The 22334-nt window shown below is 43.2% G+C and overlaps 1 protein-coding gene across 2 annotated transcripts in view; it reads right to left on the minus strand.

The window, feature by feature from the left end:
- ZC3H18 (zinc finger CCCH-type containing 18) overlaps positions 1-22334 on the minus strand; it is a 58236-nt gene that overhangs the window by 11251 nt on the left and 24651 nt on the right. For both annotated transcript variants that reach the window (XM_028739958.2, XM_028739956.2), the window contains exons 7-13: positions 20552-20584; positions 19720-19846; positions 18441-18703; positions 5812-6012; positions 5186-5311; positions 2629-2730; positions 1140-1283 (exon numbers count right to left, since the gene is read on the minus strand). In XM_028739958.2, coding sequence (XP_028595791.2) covers positions 1140-1283; positions 2629-2730; positions 5186-5311; positions 5812-6012; positions 18441-18703; positions 19720-19846; positions 20552-20584 — 996 coding nt within the window. The remainder of the gene's footprint in view (positions 1-1139; positions 1284-2628; positions 2731-5185; positions 5312-5811; positions 6013-18440; positions 18704-19719; positions 19847-20551; positions 20585-22334) is intronic.

The following is a 22334-nucleotide window of genomic DNA, read 5'->3' on the forward strand; positions in this document are numbered from 1 at the left end:
TTCTGCCACTAGGGACCATCCCCATGGTGTACGGGCCCAAGCCCTAACTAGGGATAGTTTGGGTGGTGGGAGAAATAATTGAGTTGGCTGAGAAATACATTACACTCTTTGATGTGCTTGGAATGTGTTTGGAATCAGTTGCTTGGGATTCCAAACAGGAGAGGGCTATTGCGTTTATGGGACTCCCATTGGGGTACCACCAACTGGTTTTAAAAGAGGATTAAACAAAATCATGGATGATATGTCTATCAATGGCTAATAGCTAAAATGGCTGTGCCTCCACAATCAGAGGCAGCTGGCCGCTAATTACCAGTTGCGAGAAACCAGTCCTCTTGTGGGGCAAAGGGAGGCTGTGCCCTTCCTTCCTCCCCAAAGTGATCACTGGGGAGAAGAGAAGGGATTCCCCACAGATACTTCCTGGCATGGACCTATTTCCCACCTGGCTTTCAGTCACAGAACTCTAAAAACCCGTGGTCATGATTCTAATGAGGAATGCTAAGGAAGCCATGAAGGGCAGGGAAGTTTTTCTCTTCTGTCTTCTGGATGCAGCTCCCACAGCCAATGAGGCAAGCAGGGTCAAAAGAGCCCCACAAGAACAGAGGAAACAAGCGGTTTCTTTTGCCTGCATGGAATTAGATCCTTTGGGATGTGGCCCATTTATATTGTGCCAGTTTCAGAAATTCTGCACATTTGAATTGCACACTAATTTCACTTTGGAGAACCCCGCTTTGCCACAGCCAATTTCCCAAGATGCTCAGAAATCCCTTCCCTGGTAACCAGATCAATCATATGATGAAGGGAGAGGAGTTGATAATTTCTCCTGCCTGAATTGATCTGCACAGAGAAGCGGGGCATGTGTTTGTGAAATGTGGAGTGGACACGCCCACTTATGGACACAGCTGCTCCTGGAATGTGGCCCCTGAGGACTGGTCAAAGGTGATTGTGGCCCTGTGGGCAAACGAAGTGCTAGCTGCTGGTGCCTTAAGTGACATTCCAAGTAAACAGCTATGTCTTGGGAAGCCCCTAGGCATGAAGCAATGACTTGGGCCGCTGTGCCTCCCCAGGTTCCCAAGAAAGCAGCTCATGCTTCGACTTGCCTATTAGGAGATTGTTCTAGGAAGCTCCCCTGTTCCTCCTACCTCCGGGGTGGCATCCTCATTTGGCGCTCCTTCCGCCTCGCCTCTCTACTGTTTCCTGGCTTGGGTGGCTCCGGGGCAGCTGGGGCAGTTTTAGCGACTGGTGGAGGCGCTGGAGGGGCAGGCAGTTTCTTCACAGGCTTGTCACTGCAAAAGTAAAATGGGTAAGATGACAGGAGCAGGGAGACCGGCTGGAAGAGAAACTGGACTCAAGTCTGTGAAAGCCTGGCCTCAAATCTTAGCAACCATGCTAAAGCCATCTGACACATTCTGGGAGACAGGATGGTGAAAGAGCGCCTTGGGGTTGGACAGCTCAGCTGTCTTTCAAAGAGACAGGCTGCTGTTCATTTAAGCCCAGTATTGCCTACTCTACTGGCAATGGCTCTCCAGAGTTGTCACAGGCCTTTCCTAGCCCTCCTCCCTCAAATTCTTCTAACTGGACATGCTGGAATTGAGCTCCCTGTAAGGCTTTGGGGACGTTGCTCTCCCACTCTCCTTAATTCACATGAATTGCAAAAGGAGGAGTATTCTGGGAAACAAAACTTTTAATGAAATGAATATGGACAGTACAGCAACAGGGTTTTCAGAGTCATTTAAGTGACCGTGCATATATTTATTTTGCATTTCGTATTGGAAGAAACTTTTGCACAGAGCTTCAAAGTGCAGTTCCTGGGACCACAGTGAGTCCTGTTCAGTCTATTTTGGGGTCTCTGGACATTTCACCAAATCTGCCTCATGTTTTCAAGCTCATCTCCATGGCCAAATGGGGTGACTTTCTCTTCCCCAGTTCCACCCCACTGCAAATTATACTGTTAGGGGGCCCGGTGGGGGGGAGGAAATCAGGCATGGACATTTGAGTGGAAGGACTGTGAGCTCTGTTCAGTTCTGGTATTTGAAACAAAGGTCTGGGCTTAGAACAGTTTGATTTGAAATGTAGCCCCCCCCCCCCCCACTCACTAGGCTCCAGCTGTTGGATCCTGGGGTTTTAGTTAAAAAAAAAAAAAAAGTAGATCCCATAAGCCTGAAGTCTGCCTACTGCCCTATGATGACTAACCCAAAGAGTGTATATTTAAATAAACACATTTTATTGCTTTATCATTCATCCAATCAGTGAATGACAGCGTATCAAGAGATAAGCTGCAGGCCTCGCAGAACCAACATTGCTACAAGTAGGTAGACATCCCTCAGCAGAACTGTGTCATCTCTTTAATTGTATGTGAAGCATGTGTCACATGTTCGTGGAAAAGGGAGATGACGTCCATTTAAAAATCAATATTTAAGTACAGACAACTGTTGTGTTTGCTTTATTTCACGCCTGGGTGCCACAATACCACAGCACCACACTTTACAAACCTGATCTGGGGGAAAGTACCTTGCTGGTCTAGTTCTAAATGTGACAAATGCAAAGTGCCCCTGGACCTTTATACTGCTATAGAACCTCAAAAGGGAATGTCCCAATGCCACTTTGCCCAGAGCAGACACAGCATCTTACCCCTTTCCAGCAGGTACTGCAGGCTCTCCTTTAGCTTTGGGAAGAGGTTTGTGTGGAGATGGCGTTGGAGAAGGAGATGGGGAAGATGAGAAGGACCGTGACCTGAAAAGTCAGACAACAGAGAGAGAGAGAGAGAGAATGAGAATGAGTGGAAAGTCTAGATACACCCTTTAAATACAGCAGAAGCCTCATTGAATTGGGGGTGCCTCTAAAAAAGGTAAAGGACCTCTGACAGTTAAGTCCATTATAAAAGTCCATGCTAAGTTCCTTCTAAATGCAAACAATTCACTGAATATTCTTCCATTTGGTTTTTATCGTGAAACATGAGGATCAGTCTACAGTTTTTTTGGGTTTTTTTGGACTGAACCAAAATAAAGTGAAGTAACAAAGTGAAGTAACAACAACTACTGAAAAGCAAAAGACAGTTTTTAAAGGCAGATGGATGTGCTAAGTAGGCAACAGGGCCAATTCTTCAAGCATGATGGCTTCATGGAATATTTTACAATATATGGGCACAATCAAACAACAGGTGGCCAACTGGTGACATTTGAATGGCCTGCTAACCCTGGAAGCAGCACGTGCAGGGCTCCACTCTGAATTGGCTTTTAGAGGATCTGTTGACCGCAAAACTGGTCCCCCATCTGCCATTGTGGGGGGGGGAAAGCTCTAAGCTCATGCAAGCCCTCACCTCCAATGCCACACTTCTGCTGTTATCTGTGTAAAGCAGGCTGATATGAATCACTGAAGAAAGTTCAAAAATGGTACCAATTTTTCTTTTACAAAACTCTCTACTATCCAAAGTTTTTGGAAGCATCTTTTGGATAGATGATGGCTTTCGACTTTTCAGTGCACCAAGTGGTGCCCATGCCACATTCAAGGCTGTGAGTGATCTGTGTCCGCAGGACTCTTAGATCAGAGGTACTGCGGAGAAAAACCAGCACCCAACATCTGTTGGTGAAGTGGGGCTGGGTGTGTAAAGAAGACCACCCTTGAAGGGAAGGAAGCTTTAGCATGGGTGGGTGGCAGAAATGGGCTGCCTGAAATGAGAAGCCAAGCAACACACCCGGCAGGACTGCCAGTAACTGGGGGTGGTGCCTCACCACTAACTTGGCTCTTTGTCCCAACAGCTCTCAGATTCCATAACTGCCCCTCTTCCCATTCCCTCCAGGCTCTTGCCCTAGTGCAACTTCACTGGGGAAAAGGACCCATATCCTGGAATTCGAATTGATCAAATGACACGAGAATTTAGTTGCCTAGCTTCTAATCTGCAGAATTTGGAGCAGGAAAAGGAGGGATGCTGAACTGCCCCATAGGATGGGCCTTTCCCCACCCACATCTCGGTACGGGGCCAGAAAAGGGCTGAGCTCTACCCTGGTCAGGATCTAGCAACATGGAACTCCCTTTTCTTCAGGGTCCAAGCAGATCAGAAACGGTTCCGTGCCCCATCATTTTAAGCCAACGGTCACATCTCCTGGTAGAGAGGAAGCTAGAACATGGAGTGGGAAAAGGAACCCTCCCAAGCAGGCAACCTCCAGAAAGTGGAGAAACAGCAGCTCCCCGACTGGTCAGGGGCTGAAGGCATCACAGAATTATTGGATAGTCATCCAGATCTCTCTCCCCCCCATACTCCTCTGCTGATCTGGAAGAGAAAATCATCTCCACGGGTCACAAGATTGCCCCCATTTGTTTACACAACTTCTTCTCTTCTGATAACAGATGATCGTAAACATGTTGTACCTGGATATTTCATCACCCTTTCATAACTTTTCAGTAGCAGCAGCCAACCCAAACACGCAAAGTAGTTTGGCGGGGTGCTCATCTAGGAAACTGCCTCTTTCCAGTGCATGTGGCAGTGGCAACTGTGTCTATTTGAAATGCCATTGCAGGGTCACAACCATAAACACACTTACTCGTGCGTAAATTGTGCATAAGTCAGCAGGCCACACCTGTGAGTTTGTGAGCATGGAAATGGGGTCCAAATTTCAAGAAATCCCATGTCAGCCTTCTGCAACCTGGTGCCCTCCAGGTACCATTAGGCTGATATGAGAAATTGTGTGAAGAGGAGAATAGAGCCGAATACTGGTGAGCATTTTATTTGCAGGTGCAAGAATGCTCCTTGCAATAGGAAAAAATGCAATAAGCAAGCAGCAGTGGGCAAATGGGCCTGAAAAATATGGAATGCAATATTAATATGTAAAGTGCTCTCAAAGATGCAATGAATTAACGACTAAGGTATGATTTATTTTGAAGAAAAAAATAGCAATCTAGACAAGCATTTTAGGTATTTTAATTTTTAAAAGGAGGGGGCATTAAAATAAAGGATATGAATTGTAGTAAAACTACTTCTAGGCAGCTAAGCTCCCTGAATTCTGAACTTAGTTTGTGTCCTAGATTCCACTTCCAGGATTTCCAGCAGCACCTTAAAACTGACAAGTGGCTGTCCTGAGCTTTCCATAGGGTACTGCCCAGACTCACCTAAAAGAACCTGTCTTGACTCAGGGAGGCTCACTATGGGAGCCCAAGAACCTGCCAGCTAACACATTTGGAGAAACAGTACCTGGATCGACTGCCTGAGAAGGAGCTGTGCCTGGAAGAGCGACTAGAGTAGGAGCTGTATGAGGAAGATCTGGACCGTGACCGTGAAGAACCGGATCCAGAATAGGAGGAGGAGCGAGAAGATGACCTGAAAGGAAATAAAAGGTATGTGTACATATGAGGGAACAGCATTTTGGCAACTCGAACATTATTTGTATGAATTCTTATTTTCAGTTCTACTTGCTTTAAGAAGCTCCCTTATTTCAAAATCCCCCCGAGATTCTAGTAGGTTCACACGAGGTCTACGTCCTACTCTGCTGTAGCCTGCCTTTAGAGGCTACCTTTCCAGGGGCACAGGCTGTCACTCTCTGCCATTCAGTCTCAACAGGTCACAGTATTGATTTAAGCTCTCTTTCCGTTGACTAACACCAGAGCAATCTGCCCTAGTGCATCCAAGGAAGGGCTGGATGCTTATTCACAACAGAATCCCCTGGCCGCACAGCCTATTCTCTTTTGTCTCTGGCTCACATGCTCCTCCCACCAGCAGCATTGCTCTTTCGGCTAGGACTGAGTCCTGGGAGCCATCTGGAGTGATGCTGATTGTAAGAAATCCCCTTGCATCTGTTGCTGCCCATCTCGGGTTCACACCTTGATGAACCTGAGCCGGAGGCTGAAGAGGCAGAGGTTTTCCGGCGCCTGCGAGCACGGCTGGGTGAAGCAGACAGCCCATGCTTCTTTTTGGGGGATTTTGATCGGCGCCAAGGGTCCTTCCACTCATCTGCTCTCTTGGACTGAGAAGGGGTGGTCGTAGTCGCCTCTTTCTCCTTCTTTGGTGGCTCAGGTTGGCGGCTGGAAAATGAATAAAAAATGTAATTAGCTGGAGAGAAGGCTCTCTCTTGGGCCATCCAATGACCTGAGTCCCCACCCCCAGTTCTTGGAATGCAACCAAATGCAAAACATGGCTATATGCAAGGGCCAAACTGCACCTATTTTATAACTTGTGTTTCTGCAAATCAAATCAGCTTACAAAAATACAAACAAAAGTTACAAAGACACTGGTAAAAACCAAAAGCAATTCATATAACAGTAAAAACAATAAAACATAAAAGCAGCCAATATTTAAAACCCCGACTAAAAACATAAATTCCTTAAAAGTACCATGTGTTTCCATCTATAAGACACCCCCTATTTTGGAGGACTCCGATTTAAGAAAATGGGGGGAGATACTATCCGTGTATAAGACGAGCCCAGATTTTGAACATTATTTTAGAGTAAAAAGACATAGTCTTTTACACAGAAAAGTATGGTAATTAAAATACTGAAAGCCTGTTGATATAGAAACACCCTCAATAGGCATCCTAACAGATCTCCATTGGGAGTTGCAGTCCATAGTTTGGGTGCCATTACCAAGAAAGGCCCATCTATTGTACCTGACCAAGTGATCTCAGGTGAGTTGGAGTTTAAAGGTTGGGCAGCTTCAGATGTACAAAGGCAATCCTTAAGGTAGCCTTTAAAACCATAAAGTCTAGAACCAGTTTAATACCAGTTCTTTAAACTGAGCCTGGAAACAAATTTACAACCAATTGTACCAATGATTTACAATGCAAGCTACCATGGATGGGTTGCACTCAGAAAGGCAGCCTAAATATAAATAAACAATTTTTAAAGGCAGCCCCATGTAAACAGCATTGTAGTGGTTGACCCAGCAAAGTAACTAGGGTAGGGATAGCCAACGAAGAGACCACAAGATGACCATCAGCCTCAGTGGACATGGCCAACGGTCCGAGACAGCTGGTGCCAAGAAACGTCTGGAAGGGACTGTGTTGGTGACCCCTGAACTATAGATTCAAACTAGAATCTAATTGACAATACAGGGGTGCAACCTGTCCTTTAGCTGGAACAAGGGATACAGGGGTGTCCCAACTGCCCTGCCCTGCCTGCTCTGAACAGGCAGTCCACTTGTTGCAGAGGTAGGAAATTCAGGGCAGCAGTAGTGGTGATGTAGACTAGCTCTATACGGGGTGGCTCAATCCACTCTCATTTCTCAGGGCTATGGCAGCAGCACTTTTCCGCCAGTGATCTACCACCTCAGTGGTATCAGACCCAGCAGTGGCAGGCACAGGCAGACATTGGGGACGCCAAACTATAGTCCATGGCATGTCTGTGGATTCATGGGGGAAGATAGGAGATGGCACATCCATTGCATTAAATACTCATGTGGACTTAAAAGTGTGTTTTTATTTCTTCTTTTATTCCTTGGATTGCATTTTATTATATGACAATTTGAATTCTATGGAAGCAAATTCTATGGAATTCAAATTGTAAAACAACACATAAGGGGGGGGGGGAGCAATTAAAAAGCAACTAGCACAGAACATTACCATTGCTACAACAGGCAGAAAAATCATTAAATGGTCTGCCAAGACCCCCAGCAATTGTCAAGTGGACAGCGGGAACAAAGGTTTTAGAATCACTGTTCTAGAATATTAAAAAGTTTCCTGCAAAGGCATTTGGAGGTGAAGATGACAACACAAAAGCACAAAATGCAGAACAAAACGTATTACACTTATCCAGGGTGCTTTTATTACTTGAGCTTTTCAGAGGAAATCAACAGATCATATCACTTTATTGTTTACTTAATACTGCAGAACCTTTTTACTCCTTTGTTTTCAATAAGGCAACAAAACCCCCTTGCAGCTACATCACCCATATAGGACTAGATCTGAAAGAGAAAGCGTCCTCTTCAGGTGGGAAGAAAATCAGCATGACGGTATGGCTCTCAAAGATGGAGATCTGTTGGGTGGGGTGGTGGTTGTGGGAATCATTGTGGAATACGGATATAAAATTTACAGCATGCTATAGTTTAAGAGAAAATTATATGAAAATGATATATTGATGGTATCTAACACCAAGTAAACTGGCATAAATGTATAAAACTAAATCAAATAAGTGTTGGAAATGTAAAGAGAAAGAAGATTCTTTTTATCATATGTGGTGGTCTTGTAGTAAGGTTAAGGCTTACTGGGAAATGATATACAATGTAATGAAAAGGATGTTTAAAATAATGTTTGTAAAAAGACCAGAAGCCTTTCTTCTGGGAATTATAGGGATAGAACTACCTAAATTGTATAGAAATTTATTCATGTACATGACTACAGTGGCAAGAATGTTACATGCCCCAAAATGGAAAGAAGTCCCAGCAAAGGAAGAATGGATACAAAAACTAAGGAACCGCAGAAAGAGGGGGGAAGGAAGTCAAGCTTTAAAATATCAAAATGAATATAAAATCAGTGAAATGTATATATCTGAAAAGTATAAATAAATATATTTTTAAAAGGGAATGATTCTGTCACCTGGTCAGGGGATTTGGAGTTTGCCTGCTGAAGATTGAGAAACCCAAGGCGAGGGCATGGGGAGAGGAGGAAGTAAGCATAAATGGCAATCAAGAGATAATGATACTAAACTCTATGAAGTTTGGTACTTCCCCACATAGCTTCTACAATTAAACAATTCCAAGCTCAGATTTTCAGACTTTCTGCCCTAGCCAGTATCATCTTTGCAATCATGGGTGCTACACATGCTGTGTCACCTGCAAGTCCAGATCCCAGGGTGCAGTTTCAAATCCGGTATCATGCAATCCCCAGATTCCAGTTACAAATATCAAGATTCCCGCCCTCACTGAAGCTAAGGAAAGCCTGAAAGCATGTGTGTGGCATCCTAGAAGGGCTTGCAAAACAGAAGGGGACTGGAATTGCAGTTGCTTAGCAGTGTTGCCAGTTGTGCTAGCAGAATGACTTGAACAAGAGAAGGTGCCAGAAACTAGTAATGGCTCTTGTGGCCAGTTGCGCAACGGACTGCAGGGGTCCCGATACTTCCTGCTGCGCAACAAGGTGCTGCTAGCACAACTGCTGTGCTGCATTTCATACTGTGCAACCTTTATTTTCATTCTTGCATTAGTGGTCAGGGAATGTTGAATCTGGACCTAATTGCTTTCTATAGAATATTGGTCGTTTTCGAGTGGCTTCCATTGATTTCTTCTTTTCTTTATCTTCCTAGCCCTAGCAACAATCTAAACAGTATCTTCCCATCTTCCTCTACCTTAGCTCTTGCTTATTGTGAGGAAACCCAGGCTTCTTTGTACTGGGCTTTCTGTGTTGTTGTTTTTCTTGCAGAGATTCTTAGCATTCTAACAGAAGTCAAGAGGCAATGCATACCTGCCCCAGGGCCCAGTGCTTCCTAGAGCATCACCCAGAAATGTAAAGTCTGAAATAGCTGGTGGTTCATTGCAGGGGGAAAAAACATCAGAAATACTCAGTCTGGGCGCCAGTTTTTGGGGCTTGGTCTTTGATTGCTAGGAAATTTGTTTAGCCACGCCAAGTTCCCGTTAGAAGGGAAATCACAGCATAATTCAACACACCACTTGCTGTGGAAATTTGCTGCGAACAAATCATTCTCTGCTTTGTTTAGACAGGTTGTTTCGTTTTAGGAGGAAATCAAGAAGATTAAATGTGGAACTCTGCCAGGGCATTGAATTCGAGGGGGGTAAAAAAAATCCCTTGGAATGTTTAATGGAAATGATCATGCAACCTTGCTATGCAGCCTGAATTATCTTCTGCTCAGAGAAAGTTAACTTTCCCCCCTTACTTCCCCTTCTTCTATACATGACATAAGCAAGCATTTTTCACTGATGATCCAATTATATCAAGCAGGAAAGCTCTTTGCCATTAAAGAGCATCAATGACATCAAGCAGGAAAGCTCTTTGCCATTAAAGAGCATCAATGACATCATTGCAACTCTGAAAGTCCATCTAGCAAGGAAGTTTTTAAAAAAACAACCCAAAAACAAAATACATTTTTTAAGAAGAAAGGTGTAACTCTGACATCACTGTAAATTTCCCAGGATTGACAAGAGGAAATGAAAAGGCCTGGAAGTGGTTACTCAACTGCCACCAGATACAGCAGGTTAAGCTGAACAGAAACACATGCCTATTTGAATGACAAAAATTGCACATCTACTTAGAAGGAAGTCCTACCAAGTTCAGTGACTTATTCCAAGGTATGTGCATATAGTACATATAGGACTGCAGCCTGAACAAGTTTCAGAAGTTTGATGCTTGTAATGATTACAAAAACACATTACTATTCCTAAAAATGGGAACAATTCACTGGACGGTTCTCTCTGGCTTTCATTCAGGAACATCAGGGTCTGTCTACAGTTACATTAAAAAACCAACAACAACTGAACCCAAAGCATCCAAAAGAAATAAAGCAAAGAACCAGCTTTTAAAGGTGGTTGTGCCAAGCAGATTGCTGGCCAAGTCGGAAGCATCAACAGTATCATCGTTTCACTGACCAGCTGACAACATTTGACTGGTAAACTGAACTGGGTGCCAACCCTAACTAATTTACTCACAAGGGCAAATAATTCTACTATCATTATAGTTCCAACTTAATTCTTCACATTGACTTATTGCAATATTGGAGCTGTCAATCTAAAAGGTTCCTTTTGTATTATTTCATTCCTGCTACTTTATGAATGGCTTTTGATAAGCTCCTTGCTTTCAAAAACAGCTTGTCCACGTGCAGCATGATGGACTCCTGTCTGAAAATGGGAGTCCAAAGCAGACACCCTGCATGGATCTTGGAATCATGGCGCAAAGTGTCCCTCTTGAAACTGTAAGAGGTGGTGTAGTGGTTAAGAGCAGTGGAATCGTAAACTGGTGAACCAGGTTTGATTCCCTGCTCCTCCACATCCGGCTGCTGGGTGACATTGGGGTAGTCACACTTCTCTGAAGTCTCTCAGCCTCACTCACCTCACAGGGTGTTTGTTGTGGGGGAGGAAAGGAAAGGAGATTGTTAGCTTTGAGACTCCTTAGGGTAGTGATAAAGCGGGATATCAAATCCAAACTCCTCCTCTTCTTCTTCTTCTTGGTGGAAATCGCTGATCTAAAGCTTGGTGAAATGTTGCAATGACAGATGGTAGAGGAAGATGTGTTGCTGTATGGACCTTCTCATGAAATGTGTGGGAAAGAGAACTCTGCATATGTGCCTGTAGCTCATGTGATAATCATGAGGGCGGAGGAGGCCCATCTAGTCCAACATTCTGTTATTATGGTGGCCAACTAGATGCCCTATTGGGAAGCCAGAAAGCAGGGCCTGAGTGCAAAAGCAGTGCTCTCCCCACTTACGGTATCCCCAACCTCACAATACTTATGGGGAAAGAAGAAAAGGGCAAACACTTGAATCCAACTAAGTTCTACTCCAAGTAGGTCTACTGAAATCAAGGAACCTGTTAATCATGCCCATTTGTTTCAATGGGTCTACTATGAGTAGATTCAACTCTTAAATTTTATCCTATATACAGAGGCATCATGTAAAATCTTTAGATTAATCTCAGACTTGCTCAATGTTTGGGTGCGTCATGGCTAATACACCAAGTTGTACTTTCATCCTTTGATTTATGCTGACAGCGTAGCCATAATTAAAAGCTTTTAATTGAGAATGAGGTTTTCACATATATTCTATTTAGCATGATTTTTGAGTTAGATATTGTGCTGGGGACTAGGAAACCAACATTATTATTTTTTTTGGGGGGGGAGGGAGAAGGAGCAGCAGTACACACATTATGCGGCTTTATGCAAATTAGTATATTTGCATATACTTCCCAAAACCTGGATTCTTTGGGCTCAGAACCTTGAACAGCTCAAATGGGATTTCAAGCAGTTATTCAGAGTCAGCTGCAACCCTTGTGCAATATATGAAGAAAAAGACGGTTACTCACTATAGCCTCATGTTTCTGGTAGGTTAGGGATATTTCTTAGCATCATTGCAAGGAAGAAAACTGGACCATCAAAGGCAGCAAATGTGACTAAGCATTTAGATTTTCTTGGACATTTTGCAACCAACTTCAAAGCTGCCACACTTGGAATGTTTCTGAAGGGAGCGTCAAGAGGCTGAGCTGGAATCCATTTGCAAATTTGACACTATCAGACTGCGGCTCAACTGGGCGTGGCTTGAACACTACAGAAAGTAATTGTCCCTCACTGGGTGTTTATTCATCCTGCACAGATAGTTTGTCACCAGCTTGGAGTGGGCCACACCCACTGACTGGATCTATTAGCCTTTTGATGTGGTTGTCGTTTTTCATCCATACTCTGCGAAGTTCTCTCTCTTACTACGTTGCCTGCTGGCAGAAAACATTCTCTCCACTCCTGCTTCCTCCTGCCCTTACAGCATATGCATCTACCCACTCAGATGACTACATCTTGCATCGGTCAGCAAGCGCTTAAACCACAATAAACTTAGTCCTCAGCACAGGGATAGGGGAACCTGCAGCCCTCCAGATGCTGTAGGATGCCAACAACCCCAGTCAGCAGGGCCTATGGTCAAGGATGATGGAAACTGTAGTCTAACAACATCTGGAGAGCTGCAGGCTCCCCATCCCTCCTTGGGGAGAGAGAGTTTTTGATGGCAACAGGCTATTGTGGCTAACCCTCTGGAATACATAAGAACAGGTGGCAATTTATTGTTTGGCTCATTTTCCCCATTGCTAACCTAAAAAGTGTATATGTGTGTCTAAATGGGTTTCTGGTCAGTTTTGTAGAATCTTTGATTTAGTTAAGATTATCTTCAAATAAACCAGAATCTGACCAGAACAGAATTGCCTTTGATCTCTTCCCTGCTGGATTCAATCCGAATTGAATAGCAAATACTGGTGGGCTGTTTTGTTTTTAACTTTCTTTAGCCTGAGTCACCTTAATAAGTTGGCAGCTTTCCCACTGACTGAGTGAGAATGTTCATTTACGCTTTTAACTCCTCCTGCTGCTGCTGCTCTTGCCAACTCCATTTCACGGGTTCCTATTTGGTGTTAGGGAGGGAAAGAATTCCCTCAGGGGCCAGGTTGGAATCCATTTAGATGAAATCACAGCGAGCGTGAACAATACCAAGAAGCAATACCCTTTGCATGGTGAAACAGTCACATCGCAATACAATATTTCCGGGCATCAACTTGTTCGCAAGTTCAGTTTTTGGAACCAGATACAAAAGGCAAAAGGAGCAGAAAAAGTCCTGTTTCTTATCACATTAGTATCTTACTCTTCCTCCAGGGAAAGGGGTGGGGGAAGGATTTGGCATTATATTCACAGCTATCCTAGAAGGTAGGTTAGGCTCAGGTATAGTGACTTGCATAAGGCGGCAGCAGTGAGCAGCACAGGAACATAGGAAGCTGCCTTAGATAGAAACAGACCCACTGACCCTTCTAGACCAGTATTGTCTACACAGACAGGGAGCCTCTTGCAGCCCTACGTGGAAATGCCAGGGACTTTCTGCATTCAAGGTAGATGCTCTACCACTGAGTTACGCTCTTCTCCAGCATGCTTGAGAGGAGTTGAAACAAGCCCCACTCCCCAGCCCAGAATGTGCAAGAGAGAAAACAGAGCAAGTAGGCCCTTTGCCAGAGGAAGAAACAAATATAAGTAATCAGTATCTATGATATCTACACTGCTAGGAGTTCTGCTATGAGTGAAAAGTGCTTTATAACAAGACAATTGCTTCAGGCTACATTTGTTATGAGAGTTCAGATCATACGGTCCACCTAGCCCAGATATACTGAGCTATAGCTCCTCCCAGATGGTATGTCCCTTCCTTTCCCCACGGACTGGGAGAGCCCCCCGGCGTTGGCAGGCGGGGGGCTTGAAGCAATAATAATAATAATAATAATAATAATAATAATAATAATAATAATAATACTTTTTTATTTATACCCCGCCCTCCCCAGCCAAGGCCGGGCTCAGAGCGGCTTACAAGCAATAATAAAAACAAGAAGAATGATTACAACTTAAAAACAAAAATAAAATACAACATTAAAATAATGGAACATTAAAATATTAAAATGTAGCCTCATTGCAGGAGGAGAAGGAAAAGAAAAAAGAAAGAGAGGGAGGGAGGGAATCAAATTGGCTCCAAGCCAAGAAATCAGATCCTGCAGGGCCCTGGTCTCATGAGACAGAGCATAGCTGCACAAGTGAAAAGGCCCCCTTTTGTTGGCTGGCACCACTCAGAATGGACCACATATGACTTCCTTTATTCCAGTTATAAAAACATCAAATATATATTTAACTGGTTAAAATGCATTTTTGGAAGGCATGTATTTTTTTTAAACACCAGGCCTATGCAACCACTTTTTGTTCTGCTCTTGCGATTTTAAGACATCCCACAAGGAATGTTAGTTCAAGACAAAAATCTCTGTTATACAGAAACACTTGTTATCTGGAGGCTGCCACCAGCATGAGGCTTTTCAGACTTGGAAGCCTCACCAAAGCCACATGAGCAATTTGGACAGCGTCAGCCCAAAACTACGCAAGAGGCTGAAGTTGCCAAGAGCTGAGCTAGGATTTAATGATTAGGGAAAGCACAGGAGTCTATAAATAAACCCAATTAATGTGAAGTCACTCCCCACTGCCAAGGAAAAGGCCGACTAGTTAAACACAAAGAATTCCTAAAGGTGCTACGTATTTAGCAGACCTGCAAATTATTGCCCTTTTCAAGCTATAAATTTATATTTAGAACTCAAGAACTTCTATAATTAGAACTCAACTTCCAAGGAGAAGGAAATGTGGAAGCAAGCAATTTGCTGTTTTGACCATATCATAGTTACACAGGATGTCATATGCTGATTGAAGTGGCTAAACCAACAAAATAAATATAAATCGAATCACACTGTGTCAAGAAGAATATCATAAAAGCAGAAAAAATACATAATAAAATTCTGTTATCCATACAGCAATCTTCATCATAGGTTTGCAGACGTGACTGACGTAGTTTTGCTGACAGGGAGGTAGGAAGTGTGGTGTAGCAATTAGAAGTGCTGGACTAGTAGCTGAAAGATCAGAGTTCAAATCGCCACTCACTGGGTGACCATGGGCCAGTCACTGCCTCAAAGCCTAACCTATCCCAGAGAGTTATTGTGGGGATTAAAGGAGGAGGGGGAGAACTGGGGACACCACCTTGAACTTCTGGGAGAAAAGGTGGGACATAAATGTAATAAAACAAACAGATAAAATAAAATCCTTGCACATTGTCAATTGAGATGTTGCCGCCTAAACCGCTTCCACCCAGAGTGACATGGTGGATATATCCCTCGGATACCCATAAAACTGATCATCATTGTGCTTCAAAAAACACTCAAAACCTCTCTCCAAATTCAGCTGAGCCATAACAAGGAAACAGAATGAGATGACGTTGGCCCAATTAAGGGCAAGTGTGGAAAAGGAGCCTCCGAATGTTTCAGAGAAAAGAATGCATTCTTCTTGCAATAGGGAACCTGGTCTGCATTCTTTATAGCAGTGCTGGTGAGCTGGGGAAACCTGGCTTTTAGCAACCTGTGAACATTTCGGTCTTACATCACCCTTACTTCACCCTGCTTATTCATCAGCCGGGTGAGTTATATAACGAGCGTGAAGAAGCAGTTGGGACACATCATGCCAGCCTTCCCCAACCTCCGGATGTTTTGGACTACAACTCCCAGCAGCCCCAGCCAGCATGGCGGGATGCATTCTGGGGCTGATGGGAGTCGGGGAAGGCTGCATTTTGCTATCTATATTAACTAAAGACTCGAGGGAAGGCAAGCTGAAGCTGGCATTTAGACTCAAGGCTGAGAATTCTAGGGAACAAAGGTTATACGTTGGGGTCAGGCTTTGTGACCTGGGCCCCATTCTCATGCCCAGCGTGGAAAAAAACAACTGTAAGTTAGGTAAATGAACTGCAGAAAGGGGGAGGGAACTCCTAAAAAAAAAATACTTGCTGGCTAAGTTTAAGAAATAAAATCTTCAGCAGGGGTGAGAAACGTGGATCTGCCGATGTTGTTGGATTTGACCCCCTCCCCAATCTCTGACCATCATTTGCTATGATGAGTCATGCTGAGTCGTGCTGATGGGAGTCCAATAACATCTGGAGGGTTACAAGTTCCCCAAACTGGATCTTAAGCCAGAGGCCACTATACAAGGAGTGCCTTCTTTTGGATGAGCAGGCACTTCCCTTTGCCTTCTCTCCCATCACCCCTTATTCTGCTGAGGGCTGCATACACACTAAATGAACCCCTAACTGAACTCAGTGCCAAAAGGAACCCAAATTCTGTACACAGAATTATGCAAGTTACTAACTTTGCATAATCTGGACAATGTGGCTTGGGAAGCACAGCCAGATGGGCGGGGTATAAATAATAAATTATTATTATTATTATTATTATTAGTAGTAGTAGTAGTAGTAGTAGTAGTAGTAGTAGTAGTAGTTTATTGCCAAGAACTGGAGTGGAAAGAGGAAGAAGTGGGGGTAGAACAGGCAAGGAGAATGAGGCTTACTGATGTGAGGTGAGAATATTCTCTGCTAGAAAATTATCCAGAGAATATTCTCCACAAACTGTAAATTCTAATGTAAGAACCAGTTTTACAACCCACATTTAAAAAATCTAGTAAATACATCAAGCTGTGATACTGCCAGTGTAAGTAATGAATACTGATTTTTTTTTATCCAGTTACATTACTGGGCATTGTGTCATTCACCACTGGCAGTTCTGAAATGTGAACTACAGAAAACATTATTTTTTTTTAGTTTTAAAAATGCTATTCATTTAATTTGATGAACATTTGAATTCGTATGTATTTCAACTATATATAGTAGCCTTTTTTTCTATTTTGGTGTGACCTTATTCTTAGCAATTCTATACCCGTGGCCATATAGTGTGATTTTATTTTTTTTTACAGAAAGTAGCTTTAATGCTTTATACACTTAAAAGTACCTAGGCCTATACAATTATGTGTAACAGCATGTGAGGTGGCCTTGATTTAAACAGCTGACATTTCTATATTTTTATTTAGTGTCAGTAACTGGTTTTTGCAGTGCTATTCAATGGTACAAGGTGCCATTTACCAGCGACTGACATACTGAAATATATTATCATATAATGATAATATATTTAATGTTAATGGCTTCTTTTTGGTATGTTTGCATATATATAGTTTTGTTTATCAAGCTGTGTTTGAGTCACCAAAACAGTTATTGTTAGAGCTATTAGGAGCACAATATAGCCTATTACTGAATTTACTTGTATCAAACCTTAACATGCCAATTGTATTTTTTGACTTGTCTTATAACATGTACATGTTCTAATGGAAGAATAATATATGATTTAACTACTGAGTTTCCTTATACCAAACCTTAACATGACAATTACTGTTGCCATCACCTTAGAATGGTTTAACTTTAACTATAAAACATGTTTTATTTTTTAATTTGATACTTGCAAGTGACAAGTGGGCTTGTGCTTATATATTTTCACTGTGGTTCCTTTACTAAATCAAAGAACATGAATTCACTGCATTGCCCCACTAAATAAAAGTATCTGTACAGTTTTTGGTTGCCATCTGAACAAGTTTACCCATGAATAAACATGTATATTAACTAATTATATCATTTTCAATGCATTAAAATTATATCATTTTTAATGCATTAAAATGAATAGTCTCCTATTTTAAATGAAAACTCTCTAATATTCTCATTAATCGAGAATATTCTTGAGAATATTCTCCAAAAGATTATTCTCGATAATTTAACATCACTAATGGGGCTAAGTGGTTATTAAGAGCTTGGAAAAAAGGACCAGTAGCCTTGGAATGGAGACATGGGAGAGCAGATGGGAGAAGCTCAGTTAGCACCAGACTACCTCTCTAGTAGTTTAAGGTGATTAACAATCAACATATAAAAGAAACAGAAGTGCCAGTTCATGCATGGAGTCCAAGAGCAAAAAAAGAGGCTTAAACGTAGACAGTAAGAAACCAGATGCTGCTTGTGAACCCAAACCCAAAGCTACTGAGAACAAAGCGGAAGCCAAGATGGCTACTGGCTCACTTTAAAAATAATAATAAATGGAGCAGGGAGTCTCTCATGAGGCTCCATTCTGACAGATTTTACATCGTAAAACACGTTGCTTACATAGATTCCCGACTTTCTACAGTGCAAAATCTTCAAAGAACATGTCTGAATCAAACATACAACACTTTTTGCTTCTGTTTGATGTGAGCGAATACATTTGCCAACCAATTTCCTTTGCTCTCCCATATAAAGAGCCAACGAAACCAACATGAGAAACAGTTTCCCTCGACATGCTGTCTCATGCCGTTGTAAAACATCAGCTTCTCAGAGTTGCCAGCCAGCAGGGACTAAACCTCCTCACACCCTTCCCTGCCACATCATCAACAGCATGAAAAAAGTATAGCCTGTACCTTGGTGGCTGTGGCGATCGTGGTTTTGGCTTCTCCTTCTCCTTCTCCCGCTCTCGGTCCCGGTGCTGCCGGTCCTTCTCGTCTCTTTTGATGCGCTCCCTCTCTCTTTCCCATTCCTCTTTTCTTTTCTGGCGCTCCTTGTCACGCTCCCGTTCTCTCTCGCGCTCCCGTTCCCTCTGCCGCCGCTCCCGTTCACGCTCTCTCTCCCTCTCGCGTTCTCGCTCGCGCTGCCTGTTCTCCCTCTCCCTCTCTCTTTCCCTTTCCTTGTAAAATAATGGTTAAGTTGCGTTAGGAGTTTTGACCCACATGTTCATATGATGTTCCTTCAATAATCTAACATGGCATTTAAATTCCCCCCACCCCCAACTAGCCACACATGCCGTGATGGAATCCTTGAGATAACCTTTATTCCAATGGTTTCTCTCTGCGAGGAGGGCCAGTTCTTGAGTTACTTGAGCAGTGTGGTTGTATCCCTCCCAGCATGAAACAAAGAAACCACACAAGAGGCTTCCATGAGCTGGTTGCTCCCCATGTCAGCATGGGGACTGATGATTCCAATTCTCAATACGGCCTAGGACCCTATGGGACCGCCTCACCTGGTATGCCCCACGGAGGACCTTAAGGTCTGCAAATAATAACACCCTGAAGATCCCAGGCCCCAGGGAGATGAAACTGGCCTCGACCAGAGCCAGGGCCTTTTTGGCCATGGCCCCGGCCTGGTGGAATGTTCTCTCACAAGAGACCAGGGCCCTGCGGGATTTGACATCTTTCTGCAGGGCCTGCAAGACAGAGCTGTTCTGCCAGGCCTTTGTTCGGGGTTCAGTCTGATACTCTTCTTTCTGTATAAGAACAAGCATTAAAGAGGCCTCCTAGCCCACTCACAGGTCCTGTTGCTGGTGGTAACAGCTGGCCTGGAGAATATTAACCACTCTCAATTTTACCCATGGCCTGCCACCTGTCCAGATTTTAATTTGCTCTGAACTAATTTTAAGATGTATTTTAATTAATTGACTGCCTGTTTTTATGTTCTTTGTATACTGTGTTAGTTTTATGATGTTAGCAGCCCTGAGCCCGGCTCTGGCCGGGGAGGGCGGGGTACAAATAAAAATTTATTATTATTATTAAATGTTATTGGAACAACACGAGATGCACACACTAAAGTTGTGAACACGGCACTCAGGTAACACAGGAACTGGGTCAATGACTTGGGCTAAACTGTCTGGATCAACCTACTGCAGAATAAAAGCTCAGCTCGTGAGAAGAGGATGCATTTACCTACCTTACTCAATCTGTAGTTCCGGTACGGATCTGGGTCTGTGTACTGTACCCTGAAGTTCTCATACTGCCCGCCTCGCCAGAAGCGTTCTATATCATAATCATAATAAGGATCCGCATAAGGGTCAAGCCTGCAGAGGAATCAAGAGAGGGTAAACATTCAAATGAAACAAAACTACTGTTATTGCCATCACTGCTTAAAAGAAAGAACTGACTCCCATGCCACATTTAGCACACAACATGTGCTATCTAATAAATATTTTAAATTTTATTTTAAAGAGTGACCTCTTATCACCAAACATGGCAGCAACCATGTTTATATCCACCCAGTGTCTTTAAAAAACCCCCAACACAAACAGGCACAGGTGTGCATGCCTAGCATCAGAACGTAAGATAGCAGCTGGAGCTGGGCCCTCCTCAACCACGGAAAGCTCAGAAAGCTGTGAGGGCCCTGGTCAGGGGAGAAGAGGTGAAGCCTCTGCAAGTTTGGTAAATAAAGGTATCGGGGCATAGAGGGAACTTCACCACAACCATGGCTGTGGTTTTACTTGATGACCTTCCTTCTGAGGATGTCATCAGAAAATGCATACCGCTGACCAGATGTCAATATGCATTTCATTATTTAGGAATGCTGCAGTTACTATAAACTTTCATGAGACACTGCCAGCACCTGGAAGCCTCCACACCTGAATGCACCAAGTTAAGATTTGGTCAATTGGAAGCCAAGCCTTACGCAGCAGCTGGTATTGACCGAAGAATTTCAAAGAATTGCAAGGGATCAAAATGAAAGCAACATGGGCCAGCTGTAAGCACAACAGAGATTAGGGACTGCTTACCCATAGTTAGCGTTCTCTTTGATGTCCACCTCACTGGAGTTTTTCAAGAAACCGAGGGGAGGAGGAAAAAAAGAGGAGATTTATGAAGCTCTCAGCCATCTTCACACATCACAAGCCATTCTCAATGCATGTTAAAATTGTTTTGTAAAAAAATAACTCTTAGGGGAAGGGCAGTGATGCAAGTCTTCTAGAAAATTTTGAACTGGAAATTTTTTCGGTGCTCTAAACTGAGGTTGGATTTAGTACATTTGACCTATTTTGCAAGCAAAAACTATAGACAAAGATGCATATTTGTGTTCATTTTATGTGCTATATAAATATCAAAGGTTCTTCTTCCACCTTTAGCCAAAAGTAAACTATCTGATTGGAGAGAGGGGATCAATAATACATATTAAAATGTGGCTTCAATGATTAAATTCAAATCTTTATTTGGAATTTTGTTGTGTTGGAATATTTGCTAATATTTTAAGACATGATGACTCACTTGCATAGTTTCCTATTCCCCCCCCCCCCCATTTTGAGTGGGAAACTAAAGGCACAGAAAACTGTTTTAGCACTGGCATCATAAAATTTATTACCAGTGGGTCTCAGGGCAGGTTGCAAGAATTTAAGCATCAAAATTTAAAACAGCTGAAACAGATCATAATAATGGGAATAGGGTGGACCCTGAAAACACACATCTCAGCTGTCAAAGGTCAGCAAAAAGATGCTTTATCTTAAACATTCATCACATCATTCCAAAAGAAAACACTTCCTAATGTAAGATTTTTTTCAAATGGGGGGAGGGGGGAGAGAGGTTTTCCTATTTTTTTTCTTTTTGTGTGGGTCTTCACACCTGGGGGCGGGCATCCCCTGTCAATCACTCGATAGCACAATGATGTCAGGCGAGCTGTTTTGTCTTCACTGAAAAAATGCTACATAGTGGTGCCTGCAAATCCCCTTTGGCCCAGCCGCTTATTTTCTTGCCTCTCACCTGATGCCATATATGGGCATGGCTTGGCCAAAACAGCCTGGAAAGCCAAACGAGAAGGCCTGGTGGGCCTAATTAGACATGTGGGTTGAAGGTTCCCCATCCCTGGGGGAGTATATTAATTAACATCCTAATTTTACCTGCCTCAAGAGCACATGAGCTAACAGCAAGCACTCAGTTTGACTGGTATTATATCCATGCTGTTTTAGAAAGAGAAAACTTTCAGTCCAAAAATATAGGGTCAGAACCCTTTTCCGTAATGGAAACCTGCCTGTTTTCAGTGTTGTGGGATATTTATTAAAAACTGCGTGCAAAGAAAAGCTGATTTCTGCATCCTGAACAAAAGATGAAAAAGCTGCATCATTTTACACTGAACCCCAAAGCTCCCCCAACAGACAACCTGACCCACTTGCAGCCCTGCTCAACAAGGTTTCACAGTAACTGTTTCCAGGTTTCTTTTCACAACCATATGGTCCAGAACCTTGATTTAAAATATGATGATACCAAATTTAGCACTTGTGTGTGATGCAACTGAGGAAGCAGGGAAGAGACATCTCCCTGTCTGGAGGGCATCATTCATTATGCTAGAAATGGAAGGTCTCTCTATCCACCTAGGCTCCCTTTACTCAATGCACTGCCTGTACTAAGTAGGTTAAGCTTTGTGAGCTAGTGATCCATTGGGGTGACTCATGAAGGCTGGGATCAGCTGTCATGCCAACCAGGACTGTGATCCGTACACAACAGCCCACTCACGGCTGCTGGATCGCGAGAGAAGCCTGCTTGACCTACTTTTTGCAAATGATGGGGCCCACC

This window comes from Podarcis muralis, chromosome 7, assembly GCF_964188315.1.
Source record: "Podarcis muralis chromosome 7, rPodMur119.hap1.1, whole genome shotgun sequence".
In the NCBI taxonomy this organism is placed as follows: Eukaryota; Metazoa; Chordata; class Lepidosauria; order Squamata; family Lacertidae; genus Podarcis; species Podarcis muralis.